Source organism: Cavia porcellus, unplaced genomic scaffold (assembly GCF_034190915.1).
Source record: "Cavia porcellus strain 051 isolate PalLab524CR breed Dunkin Hartley unplaced genomic scaffold, mCavPor4.1 scaffold_5, whole genome shotgun sequence".
Lineage (NCBI taxonomy): Eukaryota > Metazoa > Chordata > Mammalia > Rodentia > Caviidae > Cavia > Cavia porcellus.
The window spans coordinates 55295973-55320641 of NW_026947488.1; the positions used below are offsets into that span (position 1 = coordinate 55295973).

General features: G+C 47.4%; 1 protein-coding gene and 1 pseudogene across 4 annotated transcripts; both read left to right on the forward strand.

Annotated features, from left to right (window-relative positions):
• Nucleotides 1–394: 394 nt before the first annotated feature.
• LOC134476089 (calcyphosin-like protein) lies at nt 395–3481 on the forward strand (annotated as a pseudogene).
• A 6233-nt stretch (nt 3482–9714) lies between these two features.
• Alas1 (5'-aminolevulinate synthase 1) lies at nt 9715–23521 on the forward strand. 4 transcript variants are annotated; one of them, XM_013159796.3, is made up of 11 exons: nt 9715–9892; nt 10903–11133; nt 14317–14544; nt 15944–16093; nt 16446–16668; nt 17139–17323; nt 17481–17660; nt 18090–18251; nt 19982–20250; nt 21106–21268; nt 23220–23521. In XM_013159796.3, the coding sequence occupies exons 2-11, from the start codon at nt 10935–10937 to the stop codon at nt 23378–23380; spliced, it is 1920 nt and encodes a 639-aa protein (XP_013015250.1). In that variant the 5' UTR covers nt 9715–9892; nt 10903–10934; the 3' UTR covers nt 23381–23521. The 4 variants fall into 4 exon arrangements, with proteins under 4 accessions (XP_013015250.1, XP_063105030.1, XP_003476767.1 ...); XM_003476719.5 differs by having other exon boundaries at nt 9717–9892; nt 18087–18251; XM_013159795.3 differs by having other exon boundaries at nt 9754–9892; nt 10914–11133; nt 18087–18251.
• The last annotated feature ends 1148 nt before the right edge of the window (nt 23522–24669 follow it).

Sequence of the window (24669 nt, forward strand, 5' to 3'; positions counted from 1 at the left end):
TGGCAGGTGAGAGAGGCTGAGAGAGCTGAAGCTGGCAGATTCTTCCTCTATGTACCACAGTTTCACGGGTGCGTACTTGTGTGTGTCTGAGGAGATATACCAGCTCAGGAAGTAAGGCAGCACTCACAGAGTTACACCCAAGAGGGCTGACACAGGTGACTCAGGGCCTGAAGGCTGCCTATCTGGCCTGGCCAGGCCCAGGGCAGAATATCAGCTTCCTGGGTGGAAGGGCTGCCAAAGTAAAGATTTGCTCACCAGAAAGTTCCTTGGGAATCTTAAGCAAGGCCACCAGTGACATCATATGCAAAGTCACAAACAATCCCTGCTCCCACACCCAAGGCTACTCAAATCCAAGCTTTGGCATGATGATCCACTGCTATGGGGTGCTGCCAACCCAACCATTCCGGGGACAGGACTCAAACGGTGGTAATGGTTGGGGGAAACAGTAGGAGCCCCAGGGGTGATTGTGGGCAGCCAGATAGAAAAGAGGACAGAAGCCTCTGTCATTTACCTCATCCCTCCCCATAACTCCTATGTAGCTGGTAACTAACTGGGCGTCAGCTAGGACCAGTGGAGGATGGGTTAGAGAGGACAGACTTGACCTTGGTTCCAGCCCAACTTAGAACCTCTTGGTTCTAAGGGCCCTTCACAGTGGTTTTGGGAATTAAACTCAGGGCCTCATAAACCCGAGGCAAGGATTCTACCACTACGCTATATCCACACTCCTTTTTAAAAAATCTTCTTTTGAGGCAAGTTCTCACTAAGTTCACTAAGTTGCCCAGATTTGTCTCAAACTTTGTTTTTGTTTTGTTGTTTTTTAAGACAAGGTCTTGCTATGTATTCATACTGGCCTTGGACTCACTATGTAGCCTAGGCTGGCCTTGAACACATGGCAATCATCCTGCCTCCCAAATGCCAAGATCTCTGGCTTCAAATTGTTGATCCTCCTTGTCTTAGTCTCCCAAGAAGCTGAGATTATAGATGCATGCCACCATGTCCAGCGAATTTTCTGGCTTCTGTAATCTCCTCAGGTTGCTGTGGGAAGTTGGATGAGGTAAGTTCATCAGCCCTGCAGTGACCTCTGGGCACTGAGTCAGGAACATGTTGTGCAGCAGGGACAGGACATCAGACCTGACCTGGGACCAGGAAGTTCCCCTGTGCTGGCCTCCAATGATCAGGTCTGGCTGACCAAAGAGCCCTCCTGAGACCCCCTAGGCTGCTCTGTGCTTCACAAGTTGATCAGCAACTCCATGGTCCCACCCCAGGTGCCAAGTCCTGTGCTCAGTCCAGAGGATGCAGCTGTACACCACTGCTCAACCTTTGTCTCCTGAAGTTTCCAAGAGACAGGGACTTCTTAGAGATAACAAGGTTCAGATGGGCAGAGGGAAGCTGGGCACAAGTTGAGGAAGAAGAAGGGGGTGGGGAAAGCTATGGAGGTAAGGAAGGCGCTCTTGGGAGACCAGGGATGCAAGGATAGGGAGTACAGAGAGTTAGAAAGAGGCTGGATTATAAACAGAAGGAACAGCAATGGCACAGGTGCAAGGTCAGGATTTGCTGGGCAGATTTAAGGGCCCGAAAGATAGGGTGGGGGCTATCACAAGGTGGGCTTCGAACACTCCTGTGAGGCTTTGGTTTCTAGAAGGCAGCCCTGAGAGGGCTTTGAGCATGGGAGGAACTCCATGCAGTTTAGGATTTAGAAAGATAGTTCTGGCTGCTCTGATCTAAGATCTGTGGTCTTCAGTGCGGTCAGTGGCAACACTGGAAACGTTGTTTGAAATGCAGATCCTTGGACCCCTGATGAATTAGATTAGGAAGCACAGGGTCACACAGAGAGTCCTCCAGGGTTTGCCAGGGTGACTCAGCAGTTCAGCTACTTCTGAGTTTTGTTTATTTTTTGTTGTTGACTTTGTTTTATTTACTTATATTTACTTACGTTTTGTTTTGTTTTGTGCTAGGAATGGAAACCAGGGTCTCCGCATGCTGAGCAAGTGCTCTACACCTGAGTTAACTTCCCAGGCTCCAGATGCTTCTGGAGAACTCTGAGCCCACCAGACCCCACCAGATACTCTGAGAACAGGTCCTGCGGTCAGATGCTTGTGAGAAATGAGGCACCTTCAAGTGGCTCCTCTACACATAGCCACTGCTGGCATACAGCCTGTTAAGGCTCTTGCCAAAACCCACAAAAATGAAACCAGTTCACCTTTGTACAGCCTGAGTGATTTATGTAACATGTTTTCCCAACTTAGCTGAGCTATAGAGCATGCAAGCACTTCTACACACATTTAGTCATGTGGAAAAAGGCCACTTTAATTTGTGTGTTTAGGTTTATTTTCTTTGGCTCCAGGTACAGAGTGAACGACCACTCAACAACTTTCCTTTGCAGTTTTTGTTGGTTTGCTTGTTTTCCTTTGTTTTCTTGTTTAAATAAAATGGATTTTAAAAATAAATAAATAAAGGGGCTGGGGATTTAGCTCAGCGGCATAAGCACTTGCTTTGCAAGCAGGCAGTCGTGAGTTTGATCCCCGGAACCGATAAAAAGGAAAAAGACAAAAATAAATAAATAAATAAAAACACAACTTCCCTTTGAAAATTATCTAAATTTCTCCATAGTAGCCCTGATTAAACTTAGGTGACTTATAAACTGACTGACCTCTCCCAAGGCTCTGTGGGGCTTGGTTAAGTCCCATGCACCTGTATACTGACTCTCTGAGCTGCCCTGAGGCCCAAGAGCTTGGGACAATCCAAGAATAAAATACAGAGGGAGCCAGCTTTCCCAAGTGCAGGAGAGGCGTCCATAGTTTCAGTTCCAAGCAACTGGTGTCAACAGTTTAGGGTTTAAGATGGCAGGGATGGCACACCATGACCAAGATGGCAATTCAGGTCAAGAAAAAGCTCACCACCACCACCACTGAGCCCATTAAAAGACTCTAACCCCAATGCCTGCTCAGGGGCTCTGCAGGCTCCAAAGGATTTGGCAGAGTGTTTCAAATTATGGATGATGACAACAACAGAACCCTTGCTTTCAAAGATGTCTGAAAGGGTTAAATGATTATACAGTGGTTATGGAAAAAGGAAGAGGCAGAAGAGCTTTTCTGCAGGTCTGATAAAGATGGAAATGGAATGAGAGACTTCACTGAATTTCTTCTCACATTAAGACCTCCAATGTATAGATCCAGAAGAGAGCTAATGATGTGAGCTTTTAGAAAGTTAGACAAGACTGGAGATGGTGTAATAACAATTAAAGACCTGAGTGGAGTGTATAATGCAAAAACACCATCCAAAGTAACCAAAGTGGAGAATGGGCAGAAGAGCACATCTTCAGGAAATTTCTAGATAATTTTGACTCACTCTAGGACAAAGACAGATTGGTGAGCCCCGAGGAGTTCACAAACTACTACCAAACTACTATGTAGGCATGAGTATATCCATTGACACTGATATATGCTTTATTGTCATGATAACAGCTACCTGGAACCTCTAAAGGCATCACCTCAGGAGAGCAGTGGTTGGAGACAGACACTGACGCCAGATGATTAAAATCTCAGCTTTGTTTGATTTCATGTTCCTAGAAGTGTTCCTTCCTTGTCAATACATTGACTTTATAAGCCTAAGAAAGCAGCAGAAATAAAGATACTAAAAGAATTAACCATAAGCTTGCCTCCTCTGAAGCTATTTCCTTAGCTCTAAAGTAGAAATTAAAATGATATCTGTAAAGATTTTAGTGCATGCTTCTAAAAGGTGTCAGTAAACTTTGTATTTCTTCCTGGCTGCTAAGAAAAAATAAGAAAGAGAAAGGGGAAAGCTACCACCTGAGCCTTCCCAAACAATGAGCATCTGTGGCACTCAGAATGCCTGTTCACCTCAGCTCATGACCAAGTCATAGGACAGCTTCTTTGAAGATTTTATTATTTATTTATTTATTTATTTATTTATGTTTCCCCTCAACCATCCTTTAGGCCCAGATGACAGGTTATTTATGGGAGGTTTGGTGGTTCCAGCCAACCCCTGCCTTTTAGGGAGTCATTCTTCCAGCTCCCACAGAGAATTAGGCACAGAACTGCCTGAAGGGTCCTTTGGAGGCCTCAGAGATGGCCAGCTCTCCTTCACTATGGATCAGATTTAATCATCAGCAGGAAGCTTCCAGTCTTGAAGTTTGAGTAGGGACTCAGGAACCAGATGGCCTGGGAAATGCCAGAGGGCACAGAATCAGAGCTGTCCCCATCATAGGTATTAGAAGACACCTGGAATTACCATGTCCATGTTCCTATTCATAGGTGGAAGCACTTGAGTCCCAGAAAGAAGAGGCCGTTTTGATCATACAGCTCATCTGAATGTTCTTCATCTTCATTCTGGTCAGTTTAGAAATCTCCAGAAGGTATTTGAGGCTCATGAACAGCCTTGGGCAGATAGGCCACATAGGAGGACAGCAGGGGGAGAGACGATGTCCTGACTTGTGCAGGGAGAGTACAGGCATCAGGATGATGCCATATCCCAGGGAACTTGGCAGCCCTTGGGGAAGGTGCAGACGCTGGGTGAAGGGTGAAGCAGCATGACATTCCTACATACAGTCTGATGCTGCACAGATCAGCATATGTGAGTGGATACCATGTATGGTGATATACCATGGCACACTGTGGCTGTCCATGTGTGATACTATCACAACTCTGGGGCACGCTGTAGCTGTATTGGTGTGTTCCCTGGAGCAATGAGAATTTAAAGCTATCTGTGGCTGTTGGTATTTGTGTGGCCATTACCATAATCAGAGGGCTGAGCACGTGACCGTGTGGGGTGGGTATTTGTGACACTGGGACTGTGTATATATTTGAGAACAACCCAGTATGTGCACCTGTGAATGTGACCAGCAGGCTGTCCTGGCTGAAACTCAGCCCCAATGACTTTAAGACCTGAATTTCCACTTCAGAGCGGCCTGCTAAGCCACAAACAGGCTGTATCAAAACTACCTTCTAAATGTAGTTAGAAAACGTACATACATGTATTGAAATCCCAAACATAAAGTGAGACCCCTCTGGTTCTGCTGCATGACCACACACAACTTCTGATTTGCTAGCCAGAAAAGGAACTGGGAGAAGGATCTGGAGTGTTGGTATTGGGATCTGAGAGAATATCTGCCACCTGCTCTGTAAACTACCCCATAACTTCCACCCTAACTTAGCTTCAGGGGTTTCAGTTGACTCCTGGCCTCACATGTGCTTGTGAACATGTGGGTGTGGCCTGTCCCAGGGTAAGCAGAGAGAGAGGAGTTGAGGATAATGGCATGGACATCTTGGAGGCCCTATGTGAGTTTATAAGTACGTGGATGGTCACGTGGTGGCTGTATGTTGGGACCCAGGCACTTGCACACCTTCCCAGGTCAGGTTTCTGAAGGTGCCCAAAACACTGGATGCCCCTGTCCCTCTGCATGTTCCTTGATAACCAGTCATCAGCTTCCAGCATTCCTCATTGCCTCTTTGCTAGCACAATCTACCCACAAACGACCCCATATGTGGGGTCTGGGGACTTACCCCTCTATTCTCATTCACATGCAGTCCACAGGTAATTCTCACTTAACACTGACTTCATTCATGCATGCATGTATTCATCATTCTTCCAGAAATGCTCCCTGAACACTTTCTGTGGATCACCAGCCCTGTTGACCTGTCCCAAATCCCTAGTTACAAAGAAACTGTCCCAACGGACCTGGGTGTGGGTGGTTCAGCAAAGAGGAACCTGGGGCTAAGTGGGCTGGTGGCCGTTAGCTGGGGGGAAATACTGAGCTGGTGTCACAACCAGGCCACTGCATCAAGCCAGACAACTCTGGAAGTTGAGTAAACATGTGGCCGTTCACCCGTGTTCCCCAGGCGAGGTCTGGCAGTCACCCTGTGTGGGGCCCAGGGTTGAGTCCCAAGGCTTCAGAGTTCTCTCATCCGGGACTCCACAGAATATCTGTTTACTAGCGCTCAAGGTCCACTCAGCTAGCTCTCAAGGCCCATCTGTTGACTAGCTCTCAAGGTCCACCCATTTGGCCAACTGCCCTTTCCATCAGCTATACCACTCTGTGACTTCTGAGGGCTTGGAGGGCTGTCACCTTCCAGCTCTTTCTTGTTCCCCCTCCATTCCAAAGGACTTAGCTCCTTAGGACTGCAGGGTAGGGGGCAGGGTGGCTTTTCCAAGGAGAGGGCTCATCACTTAGCTATCAGCTCCTTGATGAGTTCACTCACAATTCCAAGGCCACATCAGGGACATGACAATTCTAGGTTGGACAAACGTCAGCATGTCCCAACACAGCTTGCATTGCACAAGGACCTATTATTAACTCAGTACCCATGCAAGCCAACATGCCTCTGGTCTGACCTCCCCCACCAAGGCTGTGGCCTTTAACTGAAGTGGAAACTGGAGAAAGGAAGGCATCTTGCAAGGGTCTTGACAAGATAAGAACACCATGACTGAAATTTGACTTTGGAAAGGCAGGCCTGTTTGAATCCCAACTTTGCTCTGAAGCTTTAGAAAAGTCATTTTTTATCAAGTCTCAGTTCCTTTGTCTACAACAAAAAACTACCACCTGCCTGCTGTTTCCAGACACAGGTAGCTCCAGAGAGGCAGTGTCCTACGAAGGCCTTGCATTGGCCTTATGCATGCAATATACCAGGGTTCTTGAGGGAGACACAGGTGGGGGACATGGAGGGATTTAAGGGATTGGCAAGCACCACTGTGAAGGTTGACAAGCATGAAGTCTGTGGGCAGGTGGGCAGGCTGCATTACAGCTCAGGGCAGAAGGCCTTCTCCTAAAGTCAGTTTTTGCTCACATGGCCTTTAGCTGATTGATAAAGGCCTACCAATACTATTCAGAAAAATCTCCCTTCCTTAAAGTCAGCTGTTTGCAGATGGCAATTGCAAGTACCAAATCCCTTCAAGGGGCTCCCTTGCCAAGCCAAGGTAACAAAGTTAGCCATTACAGAAAGTATCACTTCCAGGGAGACCATGCAGGCTGCTGGAGCATGGAAGACAGAGCTGGGAGGGATATCATGGGAGGGCAGCACTCTAAAAACAGGGTACAAGGGGGCTGGAGGTTTAGCTCAGCGGCATAAGCGCCTGCCTTGCAAGCAGGCAGTGGTGAGTTGGATCCCTGGTACTGATAAAAAGGAAAAAAGACAAAAAAAAAAAAAAAAAAAAAAAGGGTACAAGTTGGCCCTCAAACAGGTGGTAGCTATTATTCCTTCTACCAAGAAGGGAGGGAAAGGTGTCAGACCTGGGAGAAGAGGCTGGGAGTCCTGGGGCTCTGGTCCCTGCCATGGAAGACAAGTTCTAGAGTATAGGGCAGAAAACCCATTTTGCTCGCAGGGACCCAAAGGAGGTTGAAGAAGAGGGCAGAGAGGTGATCTCTATCAAACTGCAAGCCCTGTGCAATAGGAGCCTGTGCATTAGGAGCAGAATGAAGGCTCAACTTGCTCAACTCCATCAGTTTGGGGTCCCCTGCCAGAAATGGGGCAGATGAGTTCATATTGCAACTGAGTGGGAAGGAATACACAGAAGAAGCAAAAGAGGGGAGGGAAGGAAAAGGACCCTTGGAGGGACAGGAGGAAAAAGAAGGAGACAGAAAGGAAGCAGCCCGGGAGGGAGTGCATCTGGCAAAGAAATAGGGCTCGTCCAGACCCAGTCCCAAGCAGGTAACTTTTGTTTCAGATACAAAAACCAGTTTACAGCATAGACAATTTCCTGAAGATCTCAGAGTCAGAATGCAACAGACAAGATTAAAACTCACCCTTTAACCTTGCCCTTCAAGCTTTTAAACCCTGGGTTAATGAAGAAGGCTATCCCAACAAGAGGCCCAATATAGCACTAGAAAGGTGGCCTCGTTAAAATGCAGATTTCTGGATCAGGATCAAAGAAGCATGACCCAGGACTCTGCATTTTGAGCAGTAACCTGGTGGTGGTGTTCTTTGGGTCCTAGCCCTGGTAGGCACTGTTTCATTTAGGCCCTCTGTAGTCTGACCTCCTGCTCTACCTCTCGGCTGTTTCCCGGGTGCCTAGCAACTCAGGCTGAGTCAACCCCCATTCCCAGGGCTGAGATTCTCTCAATCCAGGCTTCAGCTGCAGTCACAGGGTGCCTCATAGACCTGCCCTTCCGGCCAGCACCCATTTCTCTTCTGGGCACATTCCTCTTCTGGACATATTCCTGGTGGCTGAGATGCCCCTCCTTTCTGATGGAGTAAAGCATCTGGAAGTGTTTACAACATTCTATTTCCCTTTCCTTATGAGGCTGCCTGTTCCCCAGTCTTTCTCTGCACTAAACAGGAAAACTCCCAGAAGGCTGGAGATTGTGAAACAATGAGCCTGTGCAACCCATGACTTCGCCTGGCCCTCCTGCCAACCAGTGGCAGGGCTGGCAGAGCTATACAAACAAGACTTGCCCAGGGCCACAGCCAAGGGAGACTCAGAGCTCCTGCAGCACTCAGCTCTTTCTGCTTCTGCTTTGCTGCTTGTAGCCCAAACAACCCTGCGAGGCAGGTAGAACAGGGATTACCATCCCACTGCCCAGAGAAGGACAGTAAAGCCCAGAGCACAGCCAAACTGTCAGCATCAATCTTATCTTATGGCTGAGTCTGAAGCCAAGTGCTGACCTTTACTCTCTCCTGTTTGGCTGAAGGGCACTGCCCAGGACTCCTTAGCAGGATGGGCCAGAACTGGTTCTTGGACTCCTAGACCACAACCCTCATCCTGGACTAGTCCCAGTGCCACTTGGGACCCAGATGCCTCCTCTGCACCTGACTCACCTTTTCAGCCTTGCAATTGGCTGGGGCTGAAAAGGGAACCAGGAAGTACCTAAATACACCCTGCTGGCCATCTCGCTGGACTTTGTGCCCAGCTAGGGAAAGTGCATCTGAATGCTCCCTTCACCTAGTGGACAAGGGCAGCACTGAGCTGGCACGGGCCCTAGGGACCAGTAGGGACCACGCTGGGAAAGGAGGCCTTGCTGGCATTCCAGAGAGGGATCCGCTTAGCCCTCTTCTTCAGAAAGTGTCTCAAGGAGCCTCATGGGAGGCATGGCCCAGCTCTAACCGCTAGGATGGAATCTTAAGCAATTCACCTGGTGGTGCCAGAGTGGGCAAAAAGGACTTCAAACAATGCTCCACGGAAAATAAAATAACAGCTGAGTGTTAACCCTATGGTACCCCTCCCCCGTCCCCAGAAGGAGCTCAGAACTGTGAAGCAGGGGTTCTATCCAGCCTTCCTCCTCTGTTCCCTTGGCATCATCGCCGGCTCTAGCTTTTGCTTCTTCCTCTCCAATCTTAACTCCTCCCTCTAGTCCACGCAGGTCCCCCCCCCCCCGCCCCGACTGCCTCCTGAGCAACTGCCATCTTGGATCCGGCAGCACTTCCTCTGGAAAGTCTCCAAGGGCGTGCGTCCTGCTAAAGACCCTGGCACAGCACTCCTTCCTTCAGATCCAAGACACACATTTTTAGTAGTAAAAACAGCGTCCCCCAAGTATCCCTAGTGGCACTTGGTCTCTGACCTTGACCTTTTATGCCCCACAGTGGGGCGCAGGGTTCTAAAGCACAGTTAGTGGAGAAGCGGAGGGTGGTAGACGATGAGGTCTGGCAGCAAGCCTTCTCCGCCCTGCACCGTGTCCTACTTCCTGGAAGGCGAGTACCGCTGTAGATGAGTCCCAGCCGGCGCCTAACTCCCGCATCCTGCAGCTCCTCCGTCTTGCGACTGGCGCGACGCAGCGCGCCTGCGCGAGGAAAAAGCCCGTCTACTGCGCGTGCGCAGCAGTGGCTCCTGCTGTATATTAGGGCGACAGGGTCGCGGCCTGAAGCTGCTGGCTGACAAGAGTAACCGTTGACTTGGACTTCGCTTGAACGCCCACTGCCGCCTCCGCCGAGGACCTGCACAGGTGAGGGCCCGCGCTCGCCAGCATCAGCGTGTTCGTCCAGCCCTGGCCCAGCTTCCCCGGCCACTGAGACCCCCTCACTCTCCACGCCCCAGTCATCCATGCCTTGGGCAGCCTTCATCTTCCAGGTCTTTTGCCTACTTAGTACCTCAGTTTCCCTCATTTGACTTGGCCACTTTAGAGTTCCGTTCCCGTTCCCAAACCCCACTCATTATCCATGATCTCGAGCCCTTGACCCCGATACCCTGACCCCAGTCCCCAGGACTCCTTGCACCAGACCCAGTTCCCTCTCTTGCCAATCCCAGCACCTGTCCAAACACAGCTCTGCCCTTCTCTGTGCGCCCCTCTTTCTCAGTTTCTCTGGCTTTCGGGGGAATCCCAGCCTCAGACTCAGAGCTTGGCTAGATGCCTTCCTCGGGCTTGAGGCTTGGGGATCAGGAGAAGGCCAGGATCCCTAGGAGTCTTCCCCGCCTGAAGTGGTGGCTGGCTTTTTTCCCTAGCCTCGCTTCTCCACCTGGTGTGGGTTAGGGTGGCTCACAGGCAGGCTGCAGCTTCCTTAGGGAGCCTCTACTCTGTTCCTGCCTTTCCCCCTCAGCCTCCACCCGCTCTGGTTTGTTTGTCTTTGGAGACAGAGTCTCATTGTGTAGTTTAGCTGGCCTTGAACTCACTGTGTAGTCCAGGATGGCCTCACACTCACAGTGATCTTCTTGCCTCAGTCTCCCGAGTGCTGGGCTGCTATGTGTCACCATACCTGGCTCTCCTCGGTTATTAGTTGTGTATATTTCTGTTTGACAAAGTTGCTTTTTGGGTACTTTCCTAGAAAGCTGGAGAATCAAAAAGAAGTTGGTGACCTGGGTACTATGTGGTCACTGATCCTTTTTTGGGACCTGTATCAGTGTGTCCTTGGTGTCACTCTTGGTGTGAGCTGCTGGTGACACCTGGACCCAGTAACCTTGTAGTGTGGTGCTGTATTTTCCTGATTATTAACATGTACTGACGTGACACCTCGTTAGTCTTTCTACAGGAGCCAGTACACGTCCTGGATATGGAGACTGTTGTTCGCCGCTGCCCATTTTTATCTCGTGTCCCCCAGGCCTTTCTGCAGAAGGCTGGCAAATCTCTATTGTTCTATGCCCAGAACTGCCCCAAGATGATGGAAGTTGGGGCCAAGCCAGCCCCTCGGGGCCTGTCCACCTCAGCAGTGCACTGCCAGCAGATCAAGGAAACCCCTCCAGCCAGTGAGAGTAAGTGTCATTGATGGTTAAGGTGCAGGTCCCTATACACAGTGGAGAAGCCCCCCACCCAGATCTGTGTGCTCATTTCCTGTGGCTGTCACCCTATCTCTTCAGGTGGGCACTTTCAGAATTCCTAGCTTTTAAGATAAAATGTGGCCAGTGCTCCATGTTCCAGGTTTCTAGAGAACCTGTCCGTATCTGTTGGGATTTTTGTGTTTTCTCAGTGCCTCATGTGAATGTTTAGTTGGAATATTCTATCCTAACCTTTCAGTGACTTCAGCCTTGCTCTTCAAGGTCTCAAGCTTTTAAAGTGATTTTTTTCTTTTAAGATTTTTTTTTGGTCCCCAAATACACAAGATACGAAGTTAACCCTTGTAAGCAATTTGAAGTGTACAGTTCAGTGGGATTTTTTTTTTTTTTTTGTCTTTTTATCAGTACCGGGGATCAAACTCATGACCACACACTTGCAAGACAGGCGTTTATGCCGCTGAGCTAAATCCCCAGCCCCGAGTTCAGTAGTATTAAGCACATTCATGTTGTGCAGCCATCATCCGGTTGTAGAATTGTCTTCATCTTCCTAATCCAGAAACCTGGCTCCCCCAGGCCCTGGCAACCACCATTCTGCTTTCTATCATTTTGATTGCTTTAGGAATCTCATGAAATTGGAATCCTGCAAGGTGTGGTTGTGCCCATCTGTAATCCTAGCATTTAGAGGCTGAGGCAGGAAGATTACTACTGTGAGTTCAAGGTCAGTCTTGGCCACCTAGTTCAAGGCTGGCCTAAGCTGTGTCTCACTATGTTGAGACACTGTCTCCAAAAACAAAACGAAACAAACAAAAACAGCAAAAAAGGATTAGGGGAATCCCACAGTACAGTATTTGTTATTTTGTAAACACATGGATCTATTTTATATATGAATTTTGTTTTTACTTCTAGGGATTGATTAAAACTTAGGGTCTTGGGGCTGAGGATTTAGCTCAGCAGCATAAGCGCTTGCCTTGCAAGCAGGCAGTTGTGAGTTCAATCCCCTGTACCGATAAAAAGGAAAAAGACAAAAAAAAACCGTAGGGTTTTCACATTAAGCTACAACGCTCTCCTCTTTTTTTTTTTTTAATAGTATCTTACATGTTGGTAGTGTTGCTATGTTGCCCAGACTGGGGTTTACACTTGTAATTTTCCTGCCTCAGTTTTCTGGAATGGTAGGTTTACAGGCATGTGCCATGACACCTAATCTGTGTAATCTGTGTAGAAATGTTTAAGTTCTGGTTTTATTTTATTTATTTATTTATTATCAGTACTAGGGATTGAACTCATGACCACTCGCTTACAAGGCAGGCACTTATGCCGCTGAGCTAAATCTTCAGCCTTAAGTTCTAGTTTTAGTAACCAGACTAAGGGTGTAAATATTGTTGGCCTAGTTCTGCCAAGAGGGGAGGCTTTTTGGATTTCTCTTAATCCTGGGGATTGCTTCACCTTACTGTTTCCTCTCAGATGTGTTCTGTAGATGTGGACCTGTGAGAAAAGAGTAGTGTTTTTTTCTTTCTTTAGAAAGAACTTAATTTTTTGTAGGATTTATTTTTAGGCATTGTCTTTTTTTTTTTTTTATGAAATACAACAGTGATACAGAGCTTCAAAAATAATATAATAGGAGATTGACAATGGTTCGTGTATTGCATATTGTTATCTTCAAAGTGTTTGCTCAGATTACAAAATACAGGCGTGAAAAAAAGATCAAACAGTGAAGCACAAACTGTTCTTTTTGATGAACTAACAGATTAGTAGTATAACTATCTTGTGTGTATATATATGTGTGTGTGTGTGTGTGTGTATATGTAATCTTTTCTCTTTCTTTTCTACTTTCCTTCATCTCAATTGTTCTTTCCTTTTGAGCAGTTTCTTCCCTTTTCACTTTCACAATATCTATTGTACATTTTGGATCCTTTTGTGTGTGTGTGGGGGGGGGGGTGGTACCGGGGATTGAACTCTGGACCTCACACTTGCCAAGCAGGCATTTATGCCACTGAGCTAAATCCCTAGTCCTTGGATCCTATTTATGAGAATTGTCCTTTTTTTTTTTTTTTTTTTCCTGGTATGAGAGATCAAACTCACTCACCACCTCGTACTTGCCAGACAGGCGCTTAAGCCACTGAACTAAATCCCCAGCCCCTGCAGTGGTAATGTTTTGAATCACAAACCTCTTCTCTTTTTCCTCTAATTTCTGTAATGAATATGTATGACTTTTATAATGAATGAAATTAACTTCAAAATAGCTTTTGGCTTTCCTTTGTAGAAAATTGTAATAAAAACTGTTTTGAGATACCTTATCCAGGTTGTAGGAAAGGCTAGGTAATGACTCACAGGAGTATTACTGAATGATGAAAGATTTTGCTTAAAAAAAAAAAAAGGTGAATGAATTTGCTGAAAGAGAAAGGGAAACCTTTATAACTAGAAGTATAATGACCAGCCAGCTGTGTTAAGTGAACAGCCTTCTTTGATGACTTTAGATGAACAGTAGGTGACATATGATCTACCCTTATTTTTTTCTTAGTATACAGTAGTTTGAACTCCATTAGACAGCCATATGTATATCTAAATTTTAGTCTAATTTATGTTGTTTAGAAGAAAACCGTAGTTTTTGTTAAAGCAGTAAGCAAGCTTCTTTATCAAGAATATTATAAAATATCAACAGAGAAAAACATTGTATAAATAATTTTTTTTTTTTTGTCTTTCATTTTTATCGGTACCGGGGATCGAACTCACGACTGCCTGCTTGCAAGGCAGGCGCTTATGCCCCTGAGCTAAATCCCCAGCCTGTATGAATAATTATTGTAGAGTATTCCTCTCTTAAAACATGTTGAGTGCATGTTGGGTAGAAATGACTGGCAATATTCAACTCAAGAGCACTGGGGTGTCTAAAATGAGGCAGGGTTACAGTTTTGGATCTACAGGGGAAATATGCTGTGTTTGAGCTGTAACTAGAGTGTGCTAATGAGCCTTTCACAGGCATATTGCTTCCAGTGAGGCAGATAAGAAAACAGATTAGCAAGACCTAATAAAAATAATCTTGGGCCTGGACTGTGAGGTATAATAAGTGCAAAGCTTATTTTTGAGATAATAAAAGAAAAATTAGTGGTTTTCTTGTGTACCATGAAACCAGATCTAACACTTTGTTTTTTCCATTTCCTTCTTCAGAAGACAAAACTGCCCAAGCCAAGGTCCAGCACACTCCTGATGGATCCCAGCAGACTCCAGATGGCACACAACTTCCTCCTGGTCATCCCTCACCTGCCACGAGCCAGGGGAGTGCAAGCAAATGCCCTTTCCTGGCAGCACAGATGAGCCAGAAGGGCAGCAGTGTCTTCTGCAAAGCAAGTCTGGAGCTTCAGGAGGACGTGCAGGAAATGCATGCCGTACGGAAAGGTAACAGATGAGGCAGGACCATCAGAAAGAGCGACGAGGTCATTTTGGCTGTTGGCATCCTTGAATGTGTGTGTGAACTGTTATTAGCCCTGTAGTTGTGTAGACACCTTCCTCTTTTAAGAACAAGGAGGAAGGTCCTCAAAATAGAAAATGGTGTTGCAAAATGTGGGATTTTCTTTCCAGTGGTTGTACAGAATTGGGCCAGGTTTTCAGTGAACTGTTTAATGTCTCAAAAGAGCCAGTAGCCTTGAGCTTCTTCCAGCTATCCTTTGTTCCTTTGGTCTTTCCCACCATTTAACAGAACAAAAGGTAGAAATAATGGTGTTACTCAAGTTCACGGTTAGGTGCTGACCCCAGGAGTCCCAAGGAGTCCTACATGTCCTGCAGTCACTGAGTGGGAACCTTAATTCCGCCTGAGCCCTACTGGCCCCCAAGGCCTCACCAGCAGACACTGTACTTGGGAGCCAGACATAGAGGTACACACGTACAATTTCAGAACTTGGGAGACAGGAGGATTATAAGTTCAATACCAGTGTGAACTAAAGAAAGAGATCTTCTCTAAAAAAAAGGCACCAGGTGTGGTGGCCGAGGCAGGAGGATGGTTGTGAGTTTGAGACCAGCCTAGGCTGCAAAGTGAGTTTAAGGCCAGCCTGAATGCACACTGTATGGCGAGACCCTATCTCAAAAAAAAGGCAAAAAAAATTGCGCCTATGGTCAAAATTATTTTCTGTTAAAAAAAATAGAGAAGAAGGCAGATAGTGGAATGGGGTGGAGTGGGAAAGGCATGCAAACCACCTAGAACCATCCAGAAAACTTGGGGTTTTATTTATTTATCTATATTTTTTTGAGACAGGGTGTCATTTTGCAGGTCAGGCTGGCCTGAACTTACTACGTAGCCCAGGCTGGTTTCAAACTCATGGCAGTCCTCCTGTTTCAGTCTTTTGAGTTTTGGGATTATAGGCAAGCATCACTACACCTGGTTGGTTTTTAATGTTCATTAAACTTGATTGGTAACCCTAAAAAAAAAAAAAAAAAAAAAACCATCATAAATGTTAGCCATTACAGTAAATAAATTAGAAGAATTGTTTGCTACCTCAGTCACAACTAACTTTTTTTATTTTTGAGGCAAGGTCTCATTATAGTGCAGACTGACCTTGAACTCACTTTGTAGCCCAGGCTGGCCTCAGATTTGCAGTGATCCTCTTGCCCCAGCCTCCAGGGTGCACCACACCTGCTGCAACTAACTTTGATAAGTATTACAACATACTCCAATTTGAAAAACTAACTTTGATTTTGATGAGCAGTAAGCTATTTTGACAGTGTATCTTCAAAGTGTGACAACAGAAGGCATTCAGAATAAACGGTCAGTCCTAGTTGCCTGTGATTGCTTTTGCTACAGAGGTTGCCCAGACCTCAGCGAAGCCCAGTGTGATCACCGTGAAGACTGATGGAGAGGAACCCAATGGATTGCTGAAAAACTTCCAGGATATCATGCGAAAGCAAAGACCAGAAAGAGTGTCACATCTTCTTCAAGATAATTTGCCAAAGTGTAAGTCTCACTGTTGCCTGCCTGATGTAGGAGAGAGTTTATAACTTAACTGTGCATCAGAAAAAGCAGGGAATGGTGTGGCGAGTTCAGAGTTGAAAGCCATACCCTTGTTAGACAAGCGAGTGTTCTTGGTTTTGGTGACAAGTGTTGTCGGTGGCCAGCTTCATGCTTGCCACCTCCCCTCTGGGTGCTGTGCCAAGCAAACCCCTGATATCACATGGTCTCATTTACCCCTCACGAGGTGAGGACTGCTGGGGAACAGCCATACTGGGACTTGAACTCAGCTCTGGTCACAAAAACCTGGATATGCTTCTTAACATTCGGACCACACTGTCTTTTGTTTTCTTTTTAGCTGTCTCCACTTTTCAGTATGATCGTTTCTTTGAGAAGAAGATTGATGAAAAAAAAAACGACCACACCTACCGAGTTTTTAAAACTGTGAACCGGAGGGCACATATCTTCCCCATGGCGGATGACTATTCGGATTCCCTTATCACCAAAAAACAGGTGTCCGTCTGGTGCAGTAACGACTACCTAGGGATGAGTCGCCATCCACGGGTGTGTGCAGCAGTTGTGTAAGTGTCCCTGGTTTTCCAACCCCACTGGCATTATTTGGCAAGGCATTGGTCATTTATACAGGTTGGCTCTTCAGTGGGGGAATGTTCAGCTGAAAGTGTAGTACAGCAGAATGCTATTCTTTATTTTTTTTTTCAGAGTTGAAAGATAGTTTGTTATCATAGTAGTTTTAGTAGCCAGATCAAAATGCTATTCTTAGCCTCTGAAAATATTACAGGTTACTTTTTAGTTTCTCCCACTATTCTGAAGATGCAGTCAGTTGAAACTTCTGGCCCCAGATTTCACAGAGAGAGCTGCCGGGTCAGCATAAGTGTTAGTCTCCCTGGGTCCTGGAAAGAGGACCAGCTCATATGGTGTTTAGAGTCATGAGTTTTATTTATCTGTCTCTCTGTCCTTGTCTTTCTGTCTGTCTCTCACTCTTTCTCGTTCTCTTGGTGTCTTTCTGTCTCCGTTCTCTCCAACCCCACAGAGAAACTTTGAAACAACATGGTGCTGGGGCAGGTGGTACAAGAAATATTTCTGGAACTAGTAAATTCCATGTGGACCTGGAGCAGGAGCTGGCTGACCTCCATGGGAAAGATGCAGCGCTCTTGTTTTCCTCTTGTTTTGTAGCCAATGACTCAACTCTCTTCACCTTGGCTAAGATGATGCCAGGTAAGGAAGCCCATTGTGGGTGCCTTAGAGGTTTTCAGATGTTTTGGAAGTAACCACAAAGAGGGTTTCCCGAAGCCCTCAACTGAGCAAAACAGTCCTGTCTGGAAACAAGTTTTCTTTGACTTGGAGGCAATGAGTAACGTGTTTATCTCATTAGGGTGTGAGATTTACTCAGATTCTGGGAACCATGCTTCCATGATCCAAGGGATTCGAAATAGCCGAGTGCCAAAGTATATCTTCCGCCACAATGATGTCCACCACCTCAGGGAACTGTTGCAAAGATCTGATCCTTCAGTCCCTAAGATTGTTGCATTTGAAACCGTCCACTCAATGGATGGTAAGTCTATATACAAGCTAGTGTAAAACCTGAAATGAAAAACTGAGACCTGAACTACCTTTAAAAAGTACAGTGTTTTGGGGCTGAGGAGTAGCTCAGTGGTAGAGCATATGCTTAGCTTGCTTGGGGTTCTGGGTTGGTCCATAACACAATCCCCTGCCCCCCGCCATGCATGGTTTTTTTTTTCTTTTGCTCTCTGCTGTGATATGCAATTGATAGTCATTATGTGGATTTGTGTCGGTTTGGATTTTCCACTCTGGCTTTTATTGGGTTCTATGAGACCACAAGGTAACCTAGAAATTGGGAGAAGTTTGTTTTCTTCCCAGTATTGCAAATGATAGTAGAATGGGGGGCTAATTTGTTCTGACTCTAATCAAAATTTCTGAAGTGCCCAGCTCTTTAGAGCTGTCTCCGGTCTTCCCTCAGGAGCAGTGTGTCCACTGGAGGAGTTGTGTGACGTGGCCCATGAGTTTGGGGCGATCACCTTTGTGGATGAGGTCCATGCAGTGGGGCTGTATGGGGCTCAAGGTGGAGGGATTGGCGATCGAGATGGAGTCATGCCAAAGATGGACATCATTTCGGGGACTCTCGGTATGCATGCTTTGCATGTTTTCTCAACTGCATGAAAGTTACTTTATCCTAACAAGGCCATGGGCCGAATAGCCTGGCTGGAATCAGTGAGGAGCCAGTGGTAGTGTGGCAATCAGACCACTTTTTCTAAAGAAGAGAAAGAGTGTCATCTTTTTTGCCCCAGTGAGTGGTGGCCCAGCTTAGGAGAATCTTTCAGAGATTGAAGGACCCTTACAGCCAGACATGTTAGGAATATTGTTTATTGCCATCTGAGTTCATTCCAGACATCTCATAGCTCTAATCGCATGCCATAGCAAGAGCTTTTCCTCTCTAGGCCTCAGATTGTTCACCTAAATTCAAAAGAAGTTTCCATACTTTTCTGCTAGGGCAGTTGTTAACCACGGCACATATGGAAGTACATTCCTCCCCCATAGGAACATGCCAGCGCCCCCTGCCTCTCCTTGTGGCCCTCCTTACGCAGAAGCAGCACCTCACTGTGGTGGGGAGCCAGGCTCGAGCCCTGCTGCCTGGCCTTCATTCTGGCTGCATGACTCATGGGTTGTGTAACACTGTTTTGGTAGTTAGCCTCTCCACACCTCAGTTTCCTTATCAGTACAATGGAAATAATTGGATCTGTGTCAAGATGCTTGTAGGAGCTGGACATGGGGTACGCCTGTAATCCCAGCCCTCAGGAGGGCAGGAGGTTTGCAGAGAGTTCAAGGCCAGTCTGACCCTGTCTCAAAACAAATAGAGTGCTTGTGGAGGAGATTATATGTTGCAGGCAGTTCATTACTATAGACATTGCCTTGTCCTTTGAGAACCCTAAAGAGATGAAGATGTAGATTTTACACATTTGAGGGCTTTCAAAAACTTCAAAAGTTGATAACGGCAGTTGGAAACCCATACAGCAGTCAGCTAAAATGGCAAGTTGAGGCCTAAAACTGGTAAAGGGTGAGGTGCCAGATAGCATCCTTCAGCCCTGCCCAGGGGAGCAGAGCCCCACACAAGCCTAAGGGAACATGGAGCCCTCAGGGTTGGGCCCCATCAGGAAAGGCTCTTCTCTTTCAGGGTGCTCTCAGACACATGCTCTTTGAAGCTGTGGTCAGTGTGAGGTGGGAAAGGCTGAGGGATAAATTTTTCAGTGTAGGAGTCTAAACCCACATGACCCTCCTGTGGCTTGGCACAAGTTTCATTATGGAACATAATGTTAAGATCTCTGAGAACTCTTCTAAAGTCCTTAATCCTTAAACTTGAGATACAGATTTTACAATGGATTGGACTAGAATTGAAAAACAAGCCTGGCCCTAAACCACCCCAACAGGTTCTGTTTTTTTTTTTTTTTCTTTTTGTACTTATCTGGTAAGCTGTGATTGTCAGTTTGGCGTTGCTTAAGTAGGAAGTAATAGCAACACCCAGCTCACATCCTGCTCCCAGGAGCGCAAAGTGCAGGAGAGGGGGGAAAGTGAGTCTTGGCTGGGAGGAAGAGCAGGTAAGAGGACGTGGTGGGGAGAAGGGTACCCTCTTGGCCCTGAGTCCCAGGGCTGCTGCCCTGCTCTGGAGACCACATTCTGAAGTTGGCCCTGTGACTGGGCAAGACCCTCTCGTACCCTCAGCTGTTGCCCTTTTCACAATGGTAGACATCACGGACCTTCTGTCAGTCTTGGACAGAACAAGAAGATGAGAAAACAGATATGATCTGAGGTGCTGCGACACCTGGCTGTTGGTGCTTTAATGAAGCTGTCTGCTTCCAGGGAAGGCCTTTGGCTGTGTTGGAGGGTACATCGCCAGCACGAGTTCTCTGATCGACACCGTGCGTTCCTATGCTGCCGGCTTCATCTTCACCACCTCCCTGCCTCCCATGCTGCTGGCTGGAGCCCTGGAGTCCGTGCGGATCCTCAAGAGCGCCGAGGGCCGGGCACTTCGCCGCCAGCACCAGCGCAATGTCAAGCTCATGAGGCAGATGCTCATGGATGCTGGGCTGCCGGTGGTCCACTGCCCCAGCCACATCATCCCTGTGCGGGTAATGGCCTGTCCATGCTCGGACTCCTGGGAGCTGTGCCTCACACGCTGTGCAGATGTTCTGGTTCCACCTTCCTGAAGTTGGGCTTGGGCACGATGACTGCCAGGCCAGGCAAGGCCAGGGCCTGTAGCCAGCAGCCTCTGCATTTTGGCAGCCTTCACAGTGAGGATGAAGCCTTTGAACCCGGAAGGCTAGAGCAGAGGTTCCCTCTCCAGAGCACTGACCTTAACGGGGTAAATGCGCAGCTTGCATCTGGAAAGCTCCGAAGCCTGAGCGTGGCCAGCTTTGAAGTGTGGCTTTGTGCAGAGTGAAATTCAGAACAGGTGTTGTCTTTCCTATGCAGATGGAAGTGCTGTGGTGTCCAGGTGAACCAGTGTAGGATTATAGCCAGTCTAACCAGAATGGGTAGACACCTTGGTAACGAGGACCAGCTGGAGTGAAAGGAAGCCCTGCTGTCCTGGGAGGGGAATAGTATCTAATTTGCTTCTTTTGTTTGTTTTTGTAGTGCTAGAAATTGAACCCAAGGCCTCATTCATACTGGGCTAGTGCTCTACCACTGAGCTATATCCACAGTCCCTTTTTTTACTTTTATTTTGAGATAGAGCCTCCTTAAATTGCCCAGACTGGCCTCAGATTTGTAATCCTCCTGCCTCAGCCTCTTGAGTAGCTGGGATTACTGGTGTACCATCACATCTGGTTGAGATTTACTTGTACTGGAGCTTTGGTTCTCTGGTCCTCCCCTGGCTTGCACATGCTGTAGTCTGGCCTTGAACCTGAGTCTCCTGGGCGTTGTGATCTCTCTGCCAAGGAGTATCCCATCATGCCCTGACCGTCTTCTGCTGTCATCAAACTTAGGTTGCTGATGCTGCTAAAAATACACAAGTCTGTGACGAGCTAATGAGCAGACATAACATCTATGTCCAGGCCATCAATTACCCGACAGTGCCGCGGGGGGAGGAGCTGCTTCGGATTGCGCCCACCCCTCACCACACGCCTCAAATGATGAGCTACTTCCTGGGTGAGTGCCTGCAGGGCTGTGGGAGCACCCGGAAGCTATGTAAGGCTGATATGCAGTGTTTATCACCGAGGCTTTGCAGAGACAGGCAGAGTGGATTGTTGGTGAAGGTAATGAACGCCTCAGGTGCCCAAAGCCCTGGATTCACTTAGTTGCTGGACTAGGAGTGTGCAGAGCCCCCTGGAGGCCTGCCAGTCTGCCCTGGTCCTCAGGGCCCCCACTGAACAATGCACAGCAATGAACACAACAGGAGAGCAGGGCCCTCTGAAAACTCAAATCTGCCCCAGCTGACACTGACCAGCTCATGGTTCTCCACTTCCTCACTGTAGACCTTGAACTGACCCTGTCCTCCACTACCCAGAGAAGCTGCACAGCATTGTACATTGCTCTTGTGTCTTTACTGCCACCACCTACCTTTGTCCAGCCCAGAGGCAGGGACTGGGGGGGCTTAGCCTCTGACAGGGATGTTGCCCTCCTGAGCCCTCAGCTTCCTAATAGGCTTTGTGTTCTGTTAGAAGTGTTTTCTGGGCATGGTGGCTCATGCCTATAATCATAGCACTTAGGCGGCTGAGGCAGGAGGATCACCGAAAGTTCTAGGCCAGCCTGGGCTACCTGTTAAGTTTAAGGCTGGCTTGGGCTACATACCGAGACCCTATCTCAAAAAACCAAAAAAGAAAAACAGACTGACTCAGGTTTTCTGTTTTGTTTTTTGGTACTGGAGATCAAACCCAGGGGCCCACTCCTGGACCCCAGAATGCTTGGGTGTAAGTGAGTTTGGTGACACTGGAGCAGCTCTGCTTGTGAGATAAGGTCCAACTCCAGCTATTGTTTTCTGTTTATTTTTATAGCCTGAATGAGATGTAATTCACTATGTGAACTTCACATTGTGAAGCTATGTGTTGTGGTGCACACCTGTAATCGCAGCCCTCAGGAGGCTGAGGCAGGAGGTTGGCCTTGAGGCCAGCCTGCACTATAAAGTAAGACCCTGTTTCAACCCACCCCAAATATTTATACACACACACACACACACATACATATCCACATACTCACACAGAGTTGAGTATTTTTAGGTGAATTCACAGTATTCACAGTATGTACAATATCACCTCTATCTAATTCCAAAACATTTTCATCTCCTCAAGAAAAACTCTGTGTCCATCAGCAGTCAGTCTTCCCAGCGTTGTCCACTGCTTCCCTACTTCTTTTCTCTGTAGATTAGCCTGTCTGGGACATTTCACACGAGAGAAGCCATAGGGATATGTGGTCCTTCTTGCCTGCCTCTTGACAGCAGTGGTTTTTCTTTAATTTTTAAAACTATTTTGATTGTTATTATTTGTGTATTTGTGTGTATGTACTGGAGATGGAACCCAACACCTTCATACTGAGCTACCTCCCCAGCCCTTTTCTTTTCTTTTCTGTTCTGTTCTTTTGCTCTAGGAATTGAACTCTGGCCTTTGTGCTTGCCAGGCAGGCACTTATGCTGCTGAGCTATATTCCTAGCCCCACTGGCGCTTTTCAAAAACTTTGTTATGTTTTTGGTCCTAGCAGTCAAACTGAGGACCTCACACTTGCCAGGCAGGCACTATGTCGTTGAGCTAAATCCCCAGCCAGAACTTTTTTATTTTGAGACAGGTCTCACTATGTTGCCTAAGCTGGGCTCGTACTTGTGATCCTCCTGCCTCAGCTTCCCAGAGTGCTAGGATTGTAGGCGTAGGCCACCATGCCTGGCTCCCACAGCAGTGCTGTTAAAGTTCACCCACGTGTAGCATTCATCAGCACCTCACTGACTTATTACCAAGGACTTCCATCCTACAGACCTACCGCATCTTGTTTATCGATCCGCTGATGAGCGTCTGGTTTGTTCTCACTTTCTTCATCAGTTTTTGTGTAAACAGATGTTTATTTGTCTCAGGAAAACACTTGTGTAGTATCCTAAAGCTGCTTCTCTCTACAGAGAATCTGCTGACCACGTGGAAGCAGGTGGGGCTGGAGCTGAAGCCTCATTCTTCCGCAGAGTGCAACTTCTGCCGGAGGCCGCTGCACTTTGAAGTGATGAGCGAAAGGGAGAAAGCCTACTTCTCCGGCTTGAGTAAGCTGGTGTCAGCTCAGGCCTGAGGGGACCCCCCTACTCACCACCCACAAGCCACTGCATACCTGGATCGTCTCCACAGCTGTCTTTATATGTGAATTAAATTATATTAAATCTTAAACTTGTAGTACAGATAGAACCCTGGAAATAAATTCTTGTTGAAGCGATAGGTGTTTCTGTTGTTGGCTCCTGAATCAGAACGCACCCGAGCTGCGTCTGTGTCCCAGCGGTGTGCAGGCCATGATGGCCGCAGAACCTCTGCTCTGCTTGACCCTGGCTACCTATACCCAGGAGACCCAGCCGTACCGCCGGGGCAGCTTCTTCTCCCCACGGCAGCCCCAACCTCACGCTTCCAGCTGCGGGGCAGGCTCACTTCCAAGTCCTCCAGTCCTTCCACTTCCTCACCGCTCATGGTGTCCTCTTCAACAAAAGTGATTAGCTGAGTGTACCCCTGTGGTCCTAGCATCTGGGAAACTGGGGCAGGAAGATTATATTTTTGAGTCCAGCTGGGTAACTTATGATTGATTGATTTATTGATTTTGTCTTTTTTTTTTTTTCTGCACCCCTCCCTGATTTTGTCTTTTTTTTTTTTTTTTTTTTTTGTCTTTTTCCTTTTTATTGGTACCGGGGATCGAACTCACGACTGCCTGCTTACAAGGCAGGTGCTTATGCCGCTGAGCTAAATCTCCAGCCCCTGATTTTGTCTTTTGAGACAGGGTCTCACCATGCAATTCATGCTGGCCTTGGGCTCATTTTACAGCCCAGGCTGGTCTCGAACTTACAACAATCTCAGTGCTGGGATTACAGGAGTGTGCCACATGCCCGGCTGACTTTTGTGATTTAGCAAGACCATGTCTTAAAAAGGGCTGGGGATTCACTAAAGAAAATATATAGAAAAGGAAAAAAAAAAAAAAGGGCTGGGGATGTAGTTCAGGCAAAGGCCCTGGGTTCAATCCCTGGTACCGGGAGAAAAACAGAAGTTTGTGTACCCCACCCCTGACTCTGCACATGTATTTGAATCCTGTTGCTCCTTGCATATTCCCATGGCTGTCCCTGGTCCCATTCCCATTGGCCTGCAGCAGGCTTTGTCACTCATCTTGGCATGAAGCAGTCTGTCCTTCCAGCTGGAGCCTCTCATCTGCTGGTGCTGCCTCTGCTGTGCCTGCCCCTCAGAGCCTCTCCCAGCCACGGCCTGCACATCACTGACTGGGTCAGACAGGCACCTCCCAGGCCCATGCAGGAGTCAGCCCACCCCTCCCCTGCCTGCTCCTCACTCAGACTGACCTGGTCATCTCTATGGCACACCCAGGCTCCT

Coding starts and splice junctions, on each gene's coding strand:
- Alas1 (XM_003476719.5), top strand. CDS start 10,935: ATGGAGACTGTTGTTCGCCGCTGCCCATTTTTATCTCGTGTCCCCCAG. Junction 16,669..17,138: donor CGGGTGTGTGCAGCAGTTGT/GTAAGTGTCCCT, acceptor CCAACCCCACAG/AGAAACTTTGAAACAACATG. Junction 21,269..23,219: donor AATGATGAGCTACTTCCTGG/GTGAGTGCCTGC, acceptor TTCTCTCTACAG/AGAATCTGCTGACCACGTGG.